This window comes from Schistocerca nitens, chromosome 1 (assembly GCF_023898315.1).
Source record: "Schistocerca nitens isolate TAMUIC-IGC-003100 chromosome 1, iqSchNite1.1, whole genome shotgun sequence".
NCBI lineage: Eukaryota > Metazoa > Arthropoda > Insecta > Orthoptera > Acrididae > Schistocerca > Schistocerca nitens.
The window spans coordinates 1,173,318,037-1,173,339,774 of NC_064614.1; the positions used below are offsets into that span (position 1 = coordinate 1,173,318,037).

General features: G+C 45.4%; 1 protein-coding gene across 8 annotated transcripts in view; it reads right to left on the reverse strand.

Moving 5' to 3' along the window:
- LOC126200108 (protein-tyrosine sulfotransferase-like) overlaps nt 1–21,738 on the reverse strand; it is a 971,294-nt gene that overhangs the window by 147,282 nt on the left and 802,274 nt on the right. For all 8 annotated transcript variants that reach the window (XM_049936684.1, XM_049936679.1, XM_049936682.1 and 5 more), the window contains one exon: nt 11,645–11,789. In XM_049936684.1, coding sequence (XP_049792641.1) covers nt 11,645–11,770 — 126 coding nt within the window. In that variant the 5' untranslated portion in view covers nt 11,771–11,789. The remainder of the gene's footprint in view (nt 1–11,644; nt 11,790–21,738) is intronic.

Consider the following 21,738-nt stretch of genomic DNA (forward strand, 5'->3'; position numbering starts at 1 on the left):
ACAATGTAAAGGATGCAGAGATGTTGGAGGAACAGGAGGAGGTGGGGGAAGGGGATCAGTTCATACAGGAGCCGTGTGGGGGAAGGAAGGCGAATACGGAAGGCAAGGCGTAGCGCATGGCGTTCAAGGATTTGGAGGGCCTTGTAAAAGCGGGTGGGGGCGGAGATCCAGACAACGCTGGCATAACAGAGGATAGGACGGATGAGGGATTTGTAGGTGTGGAGGATGGTAGAAGGATGAAATCCCCATGTGCGGCCAGACAGGAGTTTCAGAAGGTGGAGGCGGGAATGGGCTTTCTGCCAGACGGTCTGGAGATGAGGGGTCCAGGTGAGGTGTCGGTCGAGGGTGAGGCCAAGGTATTTCAAGGTGGGGGTGAGCTGGATGGGACGACCATAAAGGGTGGGGTAGAAATTATGGAGGCGAAAGGAGTGAGTGGTGCGGCCTATGATAATTGCCTGGGTTTTGGAGGGGTTGAGACGGAGGAACCACTGGTTACCCCAAGTGGTGTGGACGGGTGAGGCTTCCGCTTTTATAAGCAATGGACGGCTTCTCATAGGCTGGATGACGTCACGGTGAAAACTGCGCGTACGGAGCTGGCGACCTCTATGTCCATAGATGTTTGCGCGCTTTATCCAGGGTAGCTTGCAGCGCCATCCATCGCAACAGGCGGAGAACTGCGAGGAATGTATGAAGTCTCCCTCTGCGCTCTTTCTTTATCAATTGCGCGCTTCCATGCATTGCTGAGTGCATATCCGGAGTCTCTGTTGAAATTATTTTCACAGAGTCTACTTTCAGCTGCTTCCCTGATGACAGAGTCCCAATACTTTGAAGCTTGAGCAAGTATTCTTGTTTCGTCGAATAAAATCTTATGCTTATTTAACAAACCGTGCTCAGCCACCGCTGATTTTTCAAGATACCTGTATTTCAGGTGACGCCACATAGCGATCGGCAACAGTTCTTATAGACTGGCCCACATAATTTTTGCCACACTCGCAAGGAATGCTGTAAATTCCCGGTACTCTCAGGCCGAGATTATCTTTCACGGGTCGCAACATTTCCTTAATCTTCCTGGGTTTTATCCAAATTAGACGCGGCAAGTAAACCGAGAACTTTTTACGCAGATAATATCGATGTTTGCAGCATATGAAGTCATACCTCACCAGTTACAGCACCTTCAAGAAAAATGCGCCAATCAAACCGTGCGATGACAAATACACCACACATTAACATGTTTGTCCAAGTGAACGTGAGGATTTGCAGGGGCCCAGTACACGCAGTTGTGGCGGTTTAGTCCCTGCAAACCGTTCACCCTCGCGAAGCTTGCCTTCAAACCACTCGCAATACACCTTCCTTCGATTCGGGTCGTCCTCGTTCACTGCGTGAACCGATCTTTGACTGTACACTTTCCATTTCGCAGCCTTCAGAATTCGCCGTACGCTTGATCGGCTTACCCTGCTTTCACGTGCACCCAGCTTCACAGATTTTTGAGGCGACCTAGTAACATGTCGCAACACAGCAGCGTTAGAAGCTGGACTTGTTGATGGTTTTGGTCTTGGTCGGCCATACCTTATCCTATGCCATCCTGAACACTACCGTCGGCTTCAAATTTATACCAAAGACGATAAATTGTTGTATGTGTTGGTGGCTGTTCCGTACACATTGCGCCATTGTCGTTCTACCTCCATCAAGTTTTCCAACTTCCTATACCACCTCAATACGGCCTTGCGTTGCTCAAACGACAATATTACATCAATCATTGCTGGATTCTCGTCTCCTGGAAAACGCGTGCCACGATCTATTGAGAAAACAATGGACTACGCTACAGCGCAAAATTGCAACGGTATATGAAGGAGTATCTACATTTTTCTGGAACCCCAATACAAAAGGTATATCATAATCAACAGTGAAAACTTACACAGGTGACCTGACGCGGTAAATTAAGGAAAAACGTCCCACTCAAGAGGGATCCTTAAACGGGCTGTTTGCGAGATAATCTGGTGGTGCTGAGGTTACGAGTTATAAAGCATGATAAAACGTGTGAAAGTGTGGAAAACAGATATACATTACGCAACACAAAAGAAATGAAAAATCCAGAATACAGGTTCTGAAGTCAGTGTGCGAGGCGTAATCCAACACTGAGGTCCGTCAGATCATTAAAAAGATAAGCTCATGAGAAAAAGCAAGTCTGTTTGCGTGATCATCTTCCGCAGCATGCACAGAAATAGTTGTTTTGTAAATAATAACCGCCTTTTCTTGCTTCACTGTATTTTATTTCTCCTAGACGTGTTCCGCCTTTTTTTACTTTAAGATATCTTCAGCGAGATACTTCTTCGCGTTTTTAATTGGCATATGCATTTCCTCTCATCTGGTTACGTCTTGGAGGTTGCAATACAGCTTCTTTTACGAATAATAAGCACGTTTTTATGTTCCAAACTTCTTTCTTCACACTTTACTTCTTGTTTGTCCCTGTTGTTGTGGTGCGCTGTTGGTCGTCTGTCGCTAGTTGTATGATAGAAACTGATTTAGAGACGAAACTAGTGTGACTGCACTATGCGTCACTATGTGTCTGATATAGCGCCACGCGGGGTAGCCGCGTGGTCTTAGGCGCCTTGTCACGGTCCGTGCGGCTCCCCCTGTCGGAGGTTCGAATCCTCCCTCGGGCATGGGTGTGCGCGTGCGTGTTGTCCTTAGCGTAAGTTAGTTTAAGTTCGATTAAGTAGTGTGTAAGCTTAGGGACCGATGACCTCAGCAGTTTGGTCCCATAAGATCTTACCACAGATTTTCAATTTCATATACTGCTTTCTGTCTAACTAAAGGAAACGAGATTCCTCAGCGGATCTCCACTTCACAAATGGTATTATAATCCAGGAATCCTTGTCTAAATAAACAACCGTAACGGAGGTTTAGGCATAATTATCGGCAAATTCATTATTTACAAGCCACTTCAATTTTTCAGCTCCACGAACCAAGTAATATGGATCACACAATTTACGCATTAATATTCATTTCAAAAATGCACGAGCCCGAAATGAATAAATACCATTCTTTTACGTTTAAATTATAACCCATTCAATTAGCTCCTCTGCCCACACAGTTACTATGCAGAGATAACGTAAGGACGAAACTTAACTGTAATTGTATAGGGAAAGGTAATTAGTCACTTTGATATGAAAGTGAAGAACAGAACTTATAGACGAATCTGTTATTAGGGGGACAAAGTGTGTAATATCAGGAATCCCAATTACAATCTTTGCCGTGCAACTTCCGTTTGACTTGAGCATTATTTAGAATCTGACGTGATTTTCTAAGGTGTTTATTGGGTCTCTGCTAATTATCGTACAAAGGTTTACGGAAAACCTAAATGAGAATAACTTTTCTTTTCCAAACAAGTCCAGTGCATCAAAATGGCGTCAATCGACGTAGTACCTTGTACAGAATTACGTACAATAAACAGACTAATTGGATCCGTATTGTTCTTCCAGAACAGATACCCCTGGCTTGTTTTGTTTCTCATGCTGAAGGAAGAAGTTCTCACACGAAAGGTGAAACACAACGAAAGAGCGTAGCGGCGAAATACCCGTATACTCATATGAAATTAGCTATGTCCATTTTATTATTTCCGTGGTTTGCATGAAAAACGTTTCTGCGATGGTGACTCCCATGCGACCGAGGACAATTAGTTGCCCGTCATCTGAGTTGAGTGTGTATACACAGTTTCTGTTAAATGAAAAACGAGTTTGAAGACTAGGATAAGAAGGTGCAGGGCGGAGAGTAGAAGGAGAAGGCGTAGGGAAAGAAAATTCTTATTATAACTCCATGCGTTAGTCGATTCCTTTGCCGATGTACTGGATGGGACTTCGAAGATTTTGAGCAATAAGATTTGGAGCCGTATTCAGGCTGTTGATGGGTAAGGTACGAGGGTTAAATGATATCTAATGTCTCCATAGACAGTACGAGTAAATGTATCACAATGATTTATTAAATGAAACACAAATAATGTTCCGTATTAATTACTATCCCAGAAAGTACTCCAGTTTTTCTACATAGTTGCCAGAAAATTGGATACACGTTTGCGAAAGATGAAACTTTCATGAAGCGTTAAAGAAGGAACTGTATCTTTTCTCTCCAAAATCACGCGATTACAACCGTCTGTATTTCTTGATTGGACCCTTATTAATGTCGGCGGAGCCCTTCCTTCATTTTTGGGAACAAAATGTGGGCTATGTGGCAGACACGATACTCTTATTTGAAACAGAGAATGAGGAAAGAAAAGGGAAGAGATTGCTGGGAATTCGTGACTTCCAGCCGCACAGGGCATTGAGGTAATACAATGACGAAAGTTGAAAATTTATGCCGGATATGGACTCGAACCCGGATTTACCGTTTCTCATAAGGTGGTTGCATTAAGCGCTTCGGACATCCGGACACGGTCCCTGACAGGCTCAAATTTCCAGCTTGTCGCACTTACGACACGTGATGCCAATCCTGAGCGGTCCATTCGGCATGTTGTTTGGCCTATCTGTACCGCGCTGAATGGTGTCGTGGTTGCAAATATGGACCTCGCCATAGACGTCGGGAGTATATGGTTCAAATGGCTCTGAGCACTATGGGACTCAACTGCTGAGGTCATAAGTCCCCTAGAACTTAGAACTACTTAAACGTAACTAACCTAAGGACATCACACACACCCATGCCCGAGGCAGGATTCGAACCTGCGACCGCCGGGAGTATAGTTGCGCATCATACAGCCTATTGTGCACAGTTTGAGTCGTGACACGACGTCCTGTGGCTGCACGAAAAGCAGTATTCAACATGGTGGCGTTGCTGTCAGGGTTCCTCCGCGCCATAATCCGTAGGTAGCGGTCATCCACTGCAGTAGTAGCCGTTGGGCGGCCTGAGCGACGCATGTCATCAGCAGTTCCTGTCTCTCTGTATCTCCTTCATGTCCAAACATCGCTTTTGTTCACTCCCAGACGTCTGGAGACTGACCATGTCGAGAGCCCTTCCTGGCACAAAGTAACAATGCGAACGCGATCGAACCGCGCTATTGACCGTCTAGGCATGGTTGACCCACAGACAACACGAACCGTGTATCTCCTTCCTGGTGGAATGACTGGGGCTGATCTGCTGTCGGACCCCCTCCGTCTAAAAGGCGCTACTCCTGCATGGTTGTTTACATCTTTTAGTGGGTTTAGTAACACCTCTGAACAGTCAAAGGGACTGTATCCGTGATAGAATATCCACAGTCAACGTCTATCTGCAGGAGTTCTGGGAATCGGGGTGATGCAAAACTCTTTTTGATGTGTGTATTTGATGGGGGTCTTTACGTCCGACAGAAACCCCCCCCCCTCCCTCCCTCTACCTCTCTCTAACCGTCATGTTCACCGATGAGTGTCGCATATGCCTTCAACCAAACAATCGTCGGAGACGTGTTGTTGGAGTCGGCGAAATTTCGCAGCCGCCTTCTTGTGTGGTCTTTAATTATTAAATTGGTTGTTATCAGTGAAGTGCACCAGCGGTATTTTCTGCCTTGCGGCCGTTAACGCCCCAGTTACCTGCCCTGGTCGTTAGCATAGTTTTCCGGCAGTGTGTTTTTCCTCGCCGTGTTGATGCTGTCCGGCACGGCGTGTAGTCCGACAGCCTTTTAGTTCAAATGGTTCAAATGGCTCTGAGCACTATGGGACTTAACTGCTGTGGTCACCACTCCCCTAGACTTAGAACTACTTAAACCTAACTAACCTAAGGACGCCACACATAGCTATGCCTGAGGCAGGATTCGAACCTGCGACCGTAGCGGTCGCGCGGTTCTAGACTGTAGCGCCTAGAACCGGCATTTTAGTTGTTAGTTCACTTTTTTTCTTAATAGTGGTCATTGTGCCTTGGCTGTTTTTAGACGCCAATTCTGAAGACGTAGTGCGGCTGGTACCTTCGTCCTCGGCTGATATTTTCCGTTGTTGTAACGTTGGTCGGGCGCAAGGAAATTGATTAAGACTGTTGGTCGGTCCTTCAGCCGTCCCTGGGTCGGGTTGCCATCCGATTATTTACCTTTACTCTTGGCTGCCTGTCTCACCTCACCTTACGTCAGAGCTACCTACTCAGGCCGACCATTGGAACACTTCTGAGCACCACTGTTCTGTTGGTTTTAGATTGTGATTTCCATTTTAGTCTGATGTACTGTGCGAGGCCTTCAGCTGTCTATTAATGTAGTTTGTTTTAATTTTAAAATAAGGCCTTCAGCCCACTTAAAGTTGTAGATTGATTTGTTTAATAACTAAAATTCTGAAAGTTTATTCTACCTGAAATTCTTGTTATCCAGGACCTAAGTCATGAGTTGTTCAATGACGGGTGTGTGGCCTTCAGCCGAGTATTCACGTGAAATTTTTTTAAGTAAGGCCTTCAGCTGCGTGTATTCTTTAAAGTAATTTTTATATAACTTGTGTGCAGACCCTCAGCCGTTCTTGTTTTTGGTGTGTTTTTGCGACTTCAGCCCAGGAGGTATTGCAAGTTTTCTTAATTAGGCCTTCAACCGTATTGTTTTAAGGCAATGTATAATTAAGTGGTTCTTAGGAAAATAAAAGTTTGTGTATTTTGTGCAACTGCAGCAAGTGATTACGGCCCTCTCCACGACCATAACCTGATCCGCTCTATCCTGAGAAACCAGATTTCAGAAACCAAAACATAGAAATCATCACTTTTCAAACCGAAAGCTGCAACTTCATTTTTTTGTGTCGATATTTCGTGGTTGACGTTTTTCAGATTCGTAACGGCGAACTTTATTTTCATGTGAAGCCACGATGTTTTAGCTGGAGCAACACCTACTGTTAGGTACTCTAAGCAGGTTGCTTCAATCGCAATGACAAGCTCCGCGAGCGGTGGGGGCGACAGTTTGGTTCAAATGGCTCTGAGCACTATGGGCCTTAACATCTGAGGTCATCAGCCCCCTAGAACTTAGAGATACTTAAACCTAACTAAGCTAAGGACATCACACATATCCATGCCCGAGGCAGGATTCGAACCTGCGACCGTAGCGGTCGCGCGGTTCCAGACTGAAGCGCCTAGAACCGCTCGGCAACAACGGCCGGCGGCGACTAGACCACTCTTTTCATAACTTAAAATGGTCAGTTACCAAATGAATCTGAAGCTGATAATACTCAGTGTCTAATCGACCAGACGAGAGGAAGAATTAAAAACGATCACTTCCCCTTTAAGGAGGTTGCTCAGATGGTTGAAAATAAAATTTCCTTCGCCGCATTAATATGACGAATTAAATTGTTATCTATAGCTTGTGCTGTACCTCCTAAAAATCTGATACTGCAGATGGTAAAACATACATTAAGATGTAAATTCTTGTAAAATTGGCATTGGGGCAGAAAATGGTGCACTGTCCAAGGTTGGTAGCAGTACGCATAGAGATGTTGGGGGTTTCCACTTAACAAATGACAGTGACTGAAATGATAGTGCTCAAAACGCATCCTGATCAAAAGCATCTCTTCGCAACAAGAGGGGCGAGAGGAAGTCGGTCAAGCTGTGGGATGGTGTTTAATTTCCTGGAATTTGTTGCCATTTAGACAAGAGCAGTGTTCGTGCCGTGGTGACACAATGTTCCTACGTGGAGCAACACAGAGCTCATCTGAAGGGACAGGATTACTGAAAGGCCTGTGTAATCAGACTACAGCCTTGCAGCAGCATCGGCAGCTTCATTCACCGACGCTCTGGCATGACCAGGGACTCACATGAACATCACGTTGGCTCTATCATCAGCGAGCGAGAGGAAGCATTCTTGGATTCGTTGCATTAAGGAGTGAGTGTGTGTACCAAGTACATATTCTAATGTAGCAACTTTTATAACACACAGGATATTTAGAGATCGGGTACGTTGTGCTGTCACATAAGGTACGTGGGAGGACCACCACAGAATTTCCTACCGAGCACGAGACCCAAGAATTTCGTGGTTTCGACAAAGAGCAACAGGACCGAGGTGTAAGGATGGTGGAAGAAACTCCTTACACCGCGAGGATTTAAACAGACAGTTTTTTCAGTGGAAAAGTGGAAGCCGTTGTTCCGCGAGTAAAGATAGTTGAGACATCGGTGAAGCCATTGTTCAAATAAACATGTCTGCAGAGATGTGCAGTAGATCACAAGGCCATTGACGGAGAGAGAGCATGAGATACCTCGCAGGAGACAGTCCATGACAGGGTTAATTGCTATGGCAAATAGGGCTACATTCAGCACTGAGCCTTGAGGCATCCTGTTCTCCTGAATAAAAGTATTCAACAAAGTGGAACCCACATGTACCTTGTGAAAACCCGGTCTTTTAAAAACTACCGAATAAATTGGGGCAGGCGACCTTGGAAACTCCACATGTGAATTGCACGGAGGATGCCCGTCCTCCAGCAGGCATCGTAAGCCATTTCCAAAAAAAAAAAAAAAAAAAAAAACACCGCTACAGTTTGGCATTTCTGCAGAAAATTGTTCATAATACTGGTTGACAGGATGATGAGATGACTGTAGACCAGTGCTTATGAGTTCCATATTGTGCATTTGTTAGCAAATTCCGAGACTCAAGTCACCTACCAGCCGACCACTGATCACACAGTCCATCACCTTGCACACACAGCTGGTGAGGGAAACTAGCTGGTAGCCGGATGGAATATGTTTGTCCCTACCAGGTTTTGGTGTGGCGATTACAGTGGTGTTTCGCTAACGTTGGGAAATGCGCCGTCCGTCCAGATGCGATTATACGTACGAAGGAGAAAGTGCTTTTCATCAAAAGATGGGTGCTGCAACACCTGAGTGTGAAAATCATCCGGTCCTGGAGCAGAGGATCGTGACGGAGTGATGGCAAGTTCGAATTCCTCATAGCAAAAACTGTACTGTAGCATCGTGTTACTGAGAGAGGAAAGGTCTCTTCCGAGCCTCCTCTGTTCCTTTCTGAGGTAGGAAGGCAGGATAATAATATGTAGGGTTCAAGATCTCTGCAAAGTAACGACACAAGGTGTTGGAAACATCGATAGCGTCCACAATGATATTTTTTGCCACAGTCAGGCCAGGAATCAGGAGTTCTACCTTTTTTTCCAGAAGTCTGACGTAGGTTACCCCAAACAACAGCAGAGGGCGTAAAACGGTTAAGAGAATTAGTAAAAGAGACCCAACTAGCTCTTTTTGCTATCTGTGATAATGTGTCGACACTTTATGTGCAATGTTTATGATGAATACAGTTCTCCTGTGTGGGATGGTGACACAGAGAGCACATCTCCGTGCACGAACCATGTCGCGCCATTACGCAGTCCACCAGGGGCTGGGGAACGTCTTGGCAGGGAAGAAGTCCAGCGGATGGAACATTCTGTTGCTGTAAAGATAACAGTCATAAGGTACTCAACCTGACCATCACTGCTGTGGAAATGTTCATTTAAGGTTGCCACTGAAGTGTAGAGCCTTCAAACAGCTTTAGAAAGCTGACTATTGCTTTGGGCACAGATGGGACATGAGTTAGCAGACGAATTATGCACGGGCAACGGTCACTCAAGTATGTGTCTCAGAGAACAGATTACTGTAAGACAACTGTATGTGTCTCAGAGAACAGACTACTGTAAGACAACTGGCAATCTGTGCATTACAGAACGAGACAGCCAGGTGCAAGAAAGTGTGTGCGGAATATGAAAGAAATGTGGGTACACCAGTGTTGAGAGAAATGAGAGTATGCTGGCTGGAACCGTCTGCAGGAGACAGCCTCTCAGGCAGGTTCTCAGAGAACCCCAAATTGGATGGTGGGCGCTGAAGTCTCTGAGTAGCAAAAAGGGATGAGGGAGCCGAGCAGTAGGCCGCAGTATGTCTGTCTTGGTCGAATTAGGTGATGGGGGTAAGTAGATGTTGCAAAAAGAAAAGGTGTAACTAGGGAGAGAAAGATGGAGAGCAACAGTTTGCGCTGGATGTTCAATGAAATGGTTTGGCTATGACTGTCGTCGCAAATGAGCATCAAGACTCTCCCATCAGCAGGAGTTCCTCCCTCAGAAGGGACGAAACTTGCTGGAGTCAAGTGTAAGAGATCAAAGAGGTCTGGAGGGCATAATTTCGTTTATTTCGTTTCTTGTAGGCATAAAACAACTGGGCACTGTGATTGTGAGGGCAGCTGTAAGTCTGCCTTATGTGATCTGACGCCATGAATGTAACACTGGACGACAGCCATATTAGGAGATATTTCTCTTATAAGTGGGCAGTTACTTAAGTCATTGCCGAGTGCAAGATTTCAGCTGCATATTACTACATGGTCCTGAGGATGGAGCATATCGTTCCATTATTTCTTAAGAGGTACCAATAACCTCCCTGGGTCGGTCATCTGACCCTGGGGTGGAGAATCATTTGGTGATTGACACCTTTGAAATGGAGGTCAGTCGGACAGAGGTGTCTCGTGGCGTCAATGATGTAGAGGATCTCAGAGTTGTAGAAGGGGAAGAACGTTTGTTTTTGTTCGATTTCTCAGCACCTTTGCGTTTGTCAGATATGGACCCACACGACTGCTGACTTGAGGTGCACAAAAAGTCATCATGGGAGAATTCCTTTTTAAATTTCCATTCTTCAGGTTGCGTCACAAGTGACTTCGCTGGTGTGGGCGAAGGATTTTTGGTGGGCTGAGCAACTGTAGTGGGTGGGGGTGATGACATCACCTTAGCAATAGGTGATTTCACAACCACAGCACTGAACTGGCGGTTGCAGGTCTGCGTAGCCCTATCTTTCGTGGGTTGTGATGTAGCAAAAATGGTACGATAGGTGCTGGATAGTGGCATGCTAGGCATTCAGCTAGCTAACATTTTGTGAGCAACATTGAGGGGTACCTTTTCCTTCAGCCAAGTCTCTTGAATGGCTCGCTCATTGCGGTACACAGGACATTTGCAGGATGAAGTGGCATGGTTGCCACTGCAGTTGATGTAGCTGGTAGAAGGAAGTGGGCATCTCCCTCATGAACATCACTGTCATAAGTTACACATTTTGCTCTCTTTTTACCAGACATGTGAGTATGGTTATAATGCTGACACTGGTAGCAGTGCATTGGGTTTGATATGCAGGGTGTGACATTGATGACTTCACAGCCCGCCCTGATCTTTGATGGGAGCTCCACCCGATCAAACATTAAGAAAACGGTGCAGGTTCCAATTCTGCATCAACTCTCTTCATAAGGCAATCAGTTGTGGTTATGACCTGATCACGGAAATAAAGTTGCGTATCTCTAACATTCATACCATCGAGGAGCCGTGTGTTTATGATACCACATGAAGAACCGAGTGCTCAATGAGCCTCTACATGATCAGTGTAGCTGTGGAGGATCGTAGCTTTAAGCAGTTTTTGGGCTTGGAAGGCAGTGTCTGTCTCTAGAAGCAAAGTTTCATAGTGTAAGCGGGTGCAGGACTTTAGTGGGCCTGCAGTTGTATCCACACCATTCTGAATGATGGTTAGGTTCATTGTAGGAGTACTGCAAGGACAGGGGCCCCATGAGTGCCGAGTATGTACTCACAAAAGAGTTGTGAGTCCGCTGAAGGGGTGGGGTGACTGTGAGAGATGGGGTAAAGGTGATGGATGGGTTGAGAGAGAGGGGGTGGTGAACGGTGAACTTGGGGGAGAGAAGCGAAGCAGTGAGAGACCGGTATACCTGCTTGGGCACCATGAGCGGCGAGTGGTCGTCAGCACAGGGCGAGACGGCGCCGTAGAGCAGCCAGAGCAGGCCGGTGAAAACGGCCGCACACAGCGCCAGCTTGCGAGCCCAGCCGCGGCCCATGCCCTCTATCTCACGGCCCCTGCAACACACGCAGCCAGCAACACGTCGTTAGAGAGGCCACTCTGCGGCTACCGAAGAGACACACGCAGCCAGCACAGCACGGTTATCTGCAAGGGGAGTGCGAAACACGTTAGTTCCTGAGAAGAAAGAACATAAGGACTAAATTTTTAAAAAAGGAGAACACTGACAAAAATAAACAAATATGAAGCTTATGAAGTTATTTCACATTAAGTGCAAACACCGTTTCCTCTTTAGTATCACCTCACTCCTCACATTAGAAAATACAGCAACGTAGAGAATCAACGCAGACTTTAAACAGATTGCAACCAGCACAAATAACTGTCTCTTCCTAAGGGCACTGTCTGTAACACTCTGTGGATCGTCTGACGATAATGCCGTACCATATCTAAGTACAGTCGAAACCGGTTACGACGACGACCAAGGAAGCGACGGTTTACCGCCGTTATAGCCAATAGATGTAAAAACCAGGCATTTGCTTTATTTTTTGCTAAAAATGCCGTATCTGTAAATACGAGGGCACTTCAATAAGTAATGCAACAAATTTTTTTTCTGAAACAGGGGTTGTTTTATTCAGCATTGAAATACACCAGGTTATTCTCCAATCTTTTAGCTACACAACACTATTTTTCAACGTAATCTCCATTCAATGCTACGGCCTTACGCCACCTTGAAATGAGGGCCTGTATGCCTGCACGGTACCATTCCACTGGTCGATGTCGGAGCCAACGTCGTACTGCATCAATAACTTCTTCATCATCCGCGTAGTGCCTCCCACGGATTGCGTCCTTCATTGGGCCAAACATATGGAAATCCGACGGTGCGAGATCGGGGCTGTAGGGTGCATGAGGAAGAACAGTCCACTGAAGTTTTGTGAGCTCCTCTCGGGTGCGAAGACTTGTGTGAGGTCTTGCGTTGTCATGAAGAAGGAGAAGTTCGTTCAGATTTTTGTGCCTACGAACACGCTGAAGTCGTTTCTTCAATTTCTGAAGAGTAGCACAATACACTTCAGAGTTGATCGTTTGACCATGGGGAAGGACATCGAACAGAATAACCCCTTCAGCGTCCCAGAAGACTGTAACCATGACTTTACCGGCTGAGGGTATGGCTTTAAACTTTTTCTTGGTAGGGGAGTGGGTGTGGCGCCACTCCATTGATTGCCGTTTTGTTTCAGGTTCGAAGTGATGAACCCATGTTTCATCGCCTGTAACAATCTTTGACAAGAAATTGTCACCCTCAGCCACATGACGAGCAAGCAATTCCGCACAGATGGTTCTCCTTTCCTCTTTATGGTGTTCGGTTAGACAACGAGGGACCCAGCGGGAACAAACCTTTGAATATCCCGACTGGTGAACAATTTTGACAGCACTATCAACAGAGATGTCAAGTTGAGCACTGAGTTGTTTGATGGTGATCCGTCGATTATCTCGAACGAGTGTGTTCGCACGCTCCGCCATTGCAGGAGTCACAGCTGTGCACGGCCGGCCCGCACGCGGGAGATCAGACAGTCTTGCTTGACCTTGCGGCGATGATGACACACGCTTTGCCCAACGACTCACCGTGCTTTTGTCCACTGCCAGATCACCGTAGACATTCTGCAAGCGCCTATGAATATCTGAGATGCCCTGGTTTTCCGCCAAAAGAAACTCGATCACTGCCCGTTGTTTGCAACGCACATCCGTTACAGACGCCATTTTAACAGCTCCGTACAGCGCTGCCACCTGTCGGAAGTCAATGAAACTATACGAGACGAAGCGGGAATGTTTGAAAATATTCCACAAGAAATTTCCGGTTTTTTCAACCAAAGTTGGCCGAGAAAAAAAATGTGTTGCATACTTATTGAACTGCCCTCGTATTTGGCAGCCACGTAGTTAAAACTTCGAAAAGCAGCAGATATGCAGTATACCTACAGTGTTTGCAGTACAGTATTTGTGGAGAGGCGAAGACAAGGAATTTTTCTGATGTTTATGCAGTACGTACAGCAATAACAAGCCAGCGGAAAGAAAAACCTTTAATAAGTAAAGAAAGAAGTAACAAGAATGTAAGTTGTTCAGTAATGTCGAACACAGCCTTGGAAAACGACTGAGACAACCAAATTTCGTCTGCAATGCATATATCATCCTTGTAACCTACACAAAAAAACAGGCCACTTCTCAGACAGCCACCCGTCTGTTACGCCATCAGGTACGCCGCCATCTTCGCCTCAAATTTTCCCAGTGATACTACCATGGCGAGCTCGGAAATGTTGTATCCAAGAGAACAACAACTGGAGTTCGGATTTCTCACAAGACGCGAAGTTCATTGGCTTTCTCTTCGAGAACAGGTCCGTTGATCGGCTCGTTATTTGATTTTTGTTGCTTAAATCATGTAGCTAAAGCTTCTTCAATATCTTTGTGCTCAGATGATCTCGGCCACTTCCTTTTTAAAGAACTGTGTTCTAAAAGATTATTTTTTCACAATCCGTCCAAATTATAGAAACAGTTAACTGTGTGACACCCGATTTCTTCGCGGTGCTGACGATAGTTTCCCCATTTTCTAGCCGCCTTATTATTTGTGACTTTTCTTCAGTATTACATACTTTCCTCTTTTTCTGCGATATCTTTGAAGTGATGTTTGCATTGACTGTTTAACACACAAATTGGTTTGAAACCAACACTCTACAGAAAACAAGAGTTTGAAAGTAGGTGTTACAGTGTTGTCAGTAATCCCCAACAACGCAACGAACAAAAATAAACACTGGGCGTTATATGCGATAGACGTCTCCGAAAATCTAATAAAAAATACCGTAAGTCGCAATAAGCGATGTCATACTAAGCGAATTCCTGAAGTATAGGTCTGCATAGGATTTCGAGGGTAACATTAGAATTCGCTGTTATAGCCAGTACGTCGTCAAGAACTATGTCGCTACAAACGGTATCGACATTATTGTTCTCCTTTATGTAATGGAAACCATCACATATCCTGCAGATAATGTAGCCATTTCATATCAGAATAAACTAATGCACTTTTATAATTCTTAATTTTATTCCTCTTCAATTATCTGACAAAACTGTAGTTTCTGCCAGCTACAATGATGTGATATTACATTCTACATGAGCTACTTTGTGCTCTACATACGTTTCCTAACCTTTATGTCACCACCTATGTCATACAATTTTAACACGAAACAACAGTTAAACGATTAGTTCAAAAAAAAAAAAAATGGTTCAAATGGCTCTGAGCACTATGGGACTTAACATCTATGGTCATCAGTCCCCTAGAACTTAGAACTACTTAAACCTAACTAACCTAAGGACAGCACACAACACCCAGCCATCACGAGGCAGAGAAAATCCCTGACCCCGCCGGGAATCGAACCCGGGAACCCGGGCGTGGGAAGCGAGAACGCTACCGCAAAACGATTAGTTATATGCACTGAACTAACTACAACTGCCTCATTTTTATGGCAAAATTCAAGTTCATAACGAAACAGTGTCCTATGACTTACAAAATACATTAAATGGTATGTGCAAAACTCCTGGCAGCTAAATTCAGTCGATAAAAGACCGATTAATAATAGGTAACTGCACACAGTAGAGTGAATATGGAAGATTCTTCAGTCCCAGTAATAAAATAAGTAAAGACAAATGTTTTCTTCGTGTCTAATTGTTGTTACACATAGTATTAATTTTAATTTTTTTATATTTTCTAAAATATATAAGGTACACACGAGCGTACTACGCGTCTTAACCAGCAGAAGCCGGCCGCGGTGGCCGTGCGGTTCTAGGCGCTTCAGTCCGGAACCGCGGGACTGCTATGGTCGCAAAATGGCTCTGAGCACTATGGGACTCAACTGCTGAGGTCATTAGTCCCCTAGAACTTAGAACTAGTTAAACCTAACTAACCTAAGGACATCACAAACATCCATGCCCGAGGCAGGATTCGAACCTGCGACCGTAGCGGTCTTGCGGTTCCAGACTGCAGCGCCTTTAACCGCACGGCCACTTCGGCCGGCGCTATGGTCGCAGGTTCGAATCCTGTCTCGGGCATGGATGTGTGTGATGTCCTTAGGTTAGTTAGGTTTAAGTAGATCTAAGTTCCAGGGGACTGATGACCTAAGATGTTAAGTCCCATAGTGCTCAGAGCCATTTGAACCATTTAACCAGCAGAAGGAACAACATTTTAAAACACATATTACGATTTTTGTCGATTTTAAATGCAAACAAATACATATTAATCTTCTTGCACACGGTCCTGCACCATTCACAGTGGCATTTAGAGGCACTCCTCGCCTCTGTGTATTGGAGAGGGTGATCAACCTGGGCATATCGACATAGGTTTCTTGGCTGGGGGACAACATTTTTATCTTGGGTGTATTATCATCAGATCCAGAACTTCCAAAGCTCTCCCTTTCATCCAGAGATTTATATCTGGAGAGAGGTGAGGAAAATCTCACACGAAAAGAATTTGTTAGTTCATTAGCCAAATTCATTCTAAAACTTACTGGGGAGGTGGTGGTGGTGGTGGTTAGTGTTTAACGTCCCGTCGACAACGAGGTCATTAGAGACGGAGCGCAAGCTCGCGTTGGGGAAGGATTGGGAAGGAAATCGGCCGTGCCCTTTCAAAGGAACCATCCCGGCATTTGCCTGAAACGATTTAGGGAAATCACGGAAAACCTAAATCAGGATGGCCGGAGACGGGATTGAACCGTCGTCCTCCCGAATGCGAGTCCAGTGTGCTAACCACTGCGCCACCTCGCTCGGTAAACTTACTGGGGACAGACTCTTACATTTTCGTACTCTGTCCTTTGAACGATATGTTTTGTAGACATTCCAACAATTAACAATAACAGTTGCATCAGCTTCAAAGGTAAACCATGTGATCAAAAGTATCCGGACAACTGGCTGAAAATGACTTACAAGTTCGTGGCGCCCTCCATCGGTAATGCTGGAATTCAGTATGGTGTTGGCCTTGATGAAACCTTCCACTCTCGCAGGCGTACGTTCAGTCACGTGCTGGAAGGTTTCTTGGGGAATGGCAGCCCGTTCTTCACGGCGTGCTGTACGAAGATGAGGTATCGATATCGGTCGGTGAGGCCTGTAACGAAGTCGGCGATCCAAAACATCCCAAAGATCTTCTATAGGATTCAGGTCAGGACTCTGTGCAGGCCAGTCCATGAGAGGGATGTTATTGTCGTGTAACCACAGGCCGTGCACTATGAATAGGTGCTCGATCGTGTTGAAAGATGCAATCGCCATCCCCGTATTGCTCTTCAACAGTTGGAAGCAAGAAGGTGCTTTTGACATCAATGTAGGCCTGTGCTGTGATAGTGCCACGCAAAAGAAGAAAGGGTGCAAGCCCCCCCCCCCCCCCATGATAAACACGACCACACCATAACACCACGGCCTCCGAGTTTCACTGTTGGCACTATACAAGCTGGCACATGACGTTCACCGGGCATTCGCCATACCCACACCCTTCCATCGGATCACCACATTGCGTACCGTGATTCCGTCATTCCACACAACGTTCTTCCACTGTTCAGTCGTCCAATGTTGACGCTCCTTACACCAAGCGAGCAGTCGTTTGGCATTTACCGGCGTGGTGTGTGGCTATGAGGAGCCGCTCGACCATGAAATCCAAGTTTTCTCACCTCCCCCCTAACTGTCACAGTACTTGCAGTGGATCCTCATGCAGTTTGGAATTCCTGTGTGATTGTCTTGATAGATGTCTACCTATTACACATTACGCCCCTCTTCAACTGTCGGCAGTCTCTGTCAGTCAAAACACGAGGTAGGCCTGTACGCTTTTGTGCTGTACGTGTCTCTTCACGTTTCCACTTCACTATCACTTCGGAAACTGTGGACCTAGGGATATTAGGAGTGTGGAAATCTCGCGTTCAGACGTATGACACAAGTGACACCCAATCACCTGCCCACGTTCGAAGTCCGTAAGTTCCACAGAGCACCCCATTCTGCTATCTCATGATGTCTAATGACTAGCGAGGTCGCTGATATGGACTACCTGGCAGCAGGTGAAAGCACAATGCACCTACTATAAAGAACTTACGTTTTGGGGGTGTCCGGATACTTTTGATCACATAGTGTATAGCCAATGCATTACATAACTGTGGGAGTTTTTTCTCACTAAAAATAAAAAGACTACTATTTACACTGTATAGGAAACATCCAAAAACCTCTGGGTGTGTAACTGAAGTACACCTATGTGTACTTCGGGTTCGAATCTGCAGTAGTCAACATAATATATATTTCTAGTAAAAACATAAGTCATATATGTGACTCTTAACATATTAAAAGCGAGGTATAGAATAAAGCATTATTTCGAAATACCTTCAGAGCATACGCTGCGGACAGCCGTTCTGTTGAGTCTTATCTTCAAAGCTTCGTAAGTGACATGGCAAGGGGAATGTTGAAGGATCTACGTACCACAAAACGCGGCACTACACAAAACTGGCGCTAATAGCATTGGAACGTAGGGAAAACGCACGACACAGATATGTAAGTCCACGTATTGGTGATAAGTTGAGAAAACCGTCCCGAAACACAAGTGCTACAAAACGCCACTGTTTCCTGGGCATGTACCCCGACATCAGTATGGGTTATTATCACCATGCACACGTACACAGGCCGCTCAACGGATTGGGATGCTCTGGATCAGGTGGTCGAGCAGCTGCTGGGGTACAGCCTCCCATTCTTCAACCAGTGCGAGTCGGAGCTCTTTAAGTGTCCTAGAGGTTTGAAGACGTGCAGCGATACGTCGACCGAGAGCATCGCGGACGTGCTCGACGGGGTTTAGGTCTGGATAACAGGTAGGCCACTACATTCACCTGATATCTTCTGTTTCAAGGTACTCCTCCACGATGGCAGCTCAGTGGGGCCGTGCGTTACCATCCATCAGGAGGAAGGCGGGACCCACTGCAGCCTTGAAAAGGCGGACATACTGGTGCAAAATGACGTCCCGATACACCTGACCTATTACAGTTCCTCTGTCAAAGACATGCGGGTGTGTACGTGCACCAATCATAATCCCACCCCACACCATCAAACCACGACCTCCGCACAGGTACCTTTCAAGGACATTATGAGGTTGGTATCTGGTTCCTGGTTCACACTAGATGAAAACCCGGCGAGAATCACTGTTCAGACTATACCTGGCCTCGTCCGTGAACATAACCTGGGACCATTGTTCCAATGACCATGCAGTGTGTTCTTGACACCAGGTTTTACGGGATCTCCTGTGACCAGGGGTCAGTGGAATGCACCTTGCAGGTCTCTGGGCGAATAAACCATGTCTGTTCAGTCGTCTGTAGACCGTATGTCTGGAGACAACTATTCCAGTGGCTGCGGTAAGGTCCCGAGCAAGGCTCCCGGCAGTACACCGTGGCTGTCTGCGGGCACTGTTGGTGAGATATCGGTCTTCTTGTGGTGCTGTACACTGTGGATGTCCCGTACTGTAGAACCTGGACATGTTTCCTGTCTTCTGGAATCGTTGCCATAATCTTGAGACCACACTTTGTGGCACACGAAGGGCCCTTGCTACGACCTACTGTGTTTGACCAGCCTCCAGTCGCCCTACTATTCCATCCCTCATAACGTCATCAATACGTGTTCTTTGAGCCATTTTCAACACACAGTCACCATTAGCACGTCTGAAAACGTCTGCACACTTATTCGCTGCACCGTACTCTGGCATGCACCAACGCACCTCGGCATATGTAGACTGCTGCCAGCACCACCGTGCGACGACCGCAGTTCAAATGCACCACATGGTCGTACCCTGAGGTAATTTAAACCCGCAAACCGCCCACCAGAGGGTTGTTTCACTATGTATCAGCATTATCCTTCATTTATGAGCGTGAGTGTAGATCTACAAACAAACTAAGCAACCTGCATGAACGTGTCATAGAGGTCTTGAGTTGGTGAATCCCGTTTCTTAATATTACGAAGCGAACACACTAACTGCAGATACCTGTACATACTGACTGAAGAGGTTAATGCAGAGCGGAAATGCTCAGCTAGTACTTTTCTGAAAAAAATATAATTAAGAACTACTCATGCTATATTCTCTATGTTGCTTGTGGATGTTGACCACGTTGTTCTGAAACTGTTAAGAAAATTTACACTCTGACATTCAGTGAAAGACCTAACGTTCGCTCTGAAACGAGCTATCGCAGAGAGCTCGTAAGGCACCACTTTCGTGATGTGCCTTGGAAACAATAGAGTCCATAAAAAGCCCACTTATCGCTTTCTCCTACACTTTATACTTTATGAGGGGCGTACTGCGCTCCACGGTGCTCTGTTTTCCGATTTACGCGTTCTGTGCGAACGAGCGCTGATAACACATACAATCCAATATCGACTCCTAGAGTCAACCAGTGATTTTCGCAACACATTACCATAAAACAAATATGATGTTTTAAAGCAAATACGGAGCACAGATACTGTCAAACATTCATATCACCACGTAACTGCAAGTAATTTAAATTAATTCTGCACAATTCATAATATTTCCATACTTGTTTGTTTTTTCTCCTTGGCTTTCACATGCAGCCTGCATTTGTTGCGCAAACTTTTTAATTTGTTTCCTAAACTATCCTCAAACCTGGACATTGGCTATAGCGGATTGTATGATCTCGCACTAAGTAATTTAGAAACGATTATTGATTAAAATTTAATTAAAAATTTTAATTACCTCCACGAAGCACGACAACCAATTATCGCTCAAAGCAGTCTGGCGCAGATATAATTAAAAGCTAGTGATGAAGACGTCGAAAGCGTGCCACGTAAAATACAGCGCCGTTATTGCAGAAATTTACCTGTCTACAAGCGAATTCATTTTACAAAAGTTGCGTTTTCCACAAAGCAAATGCTCGATGGTCGTTTCACGCCAGTCGCGGGGTCAGTAATCCCGTAGCAGGGGATTAACGTGTTGCGTGTGTGGCGCGTTACAGGCACACATTTACAAAGTTCTGTATAGTAGTGTCACCGGGCAGTTTGAGCGGAGCTATAAAGCAATTCACGAAGGATAAGTTGGATGTTTCCAAGTATATCTGCAATTGTCGTTTGAATGTTTAAGCTTTTCCACATCATTCGTTCCCACACTCTGTTGAAAAGTATGATTGACAAATGCGAAGGCAGTCGTAGGGTGAGTGTCACGCGGAGGGAACGGCATGTAATCAGTCAATCCCACAATATCTTGCTGCGTCCCAGATTCAAGAAAAATAGCGACATTTTTTTAGAAATATATTAAATATCCATTAGTCAATATTAGGTAGGTCAATTCAAAGTACAGTTAATCGTGTTAGGTTTACTGTAAGTTGTAAATAATTGACGAGTGTACGTTGCACGCACGCTTAAGATTCTAACAATGCAGCCTGCGATTGAGTGAACGGCTACGTTCACCACACTCTCTCTCGCAGATGCGTAATGCTTTAGATCGCGGTACTCCACTGTTTCATGAAATACACTTTTAACAGAATGATCAGGTTAAGCAAAGAAATATGTTTACTATACGTTGTAAATGAGTAACTCGCAAGTTGAACTTTACCCCTCCTTTGATAGAATCTTAAATTCAACATTGTAAACAATCAGTGTTTTACATAGGCTTCGTTATTCCCCTGAGCATATCCGCTGTAGACATAGTCATTACACGAGAGTCATTCGGATAGTAAAAAACGTTTTGTTTTGACACTTGACAGCCCCATCCCAACCACCACCACCACCACCACCACCACCACCGACCTTGGAACTCAGTCTTTCAGTTTGGCGGCAGCTACGATCCAATACGGTTGCTTACGGCATAGCTGAACTACTTTAAAATGTGTGACAAAACTGACGATCCCGCCAAGTGTCAGATGCGCAGTGTGACCCGCTTTTTAAACGAGCAAAAAGTCCAACCTGTCAAAACTTATAGACGATAACTGAGGTTTACGGTCATGTGATGAACGAAGC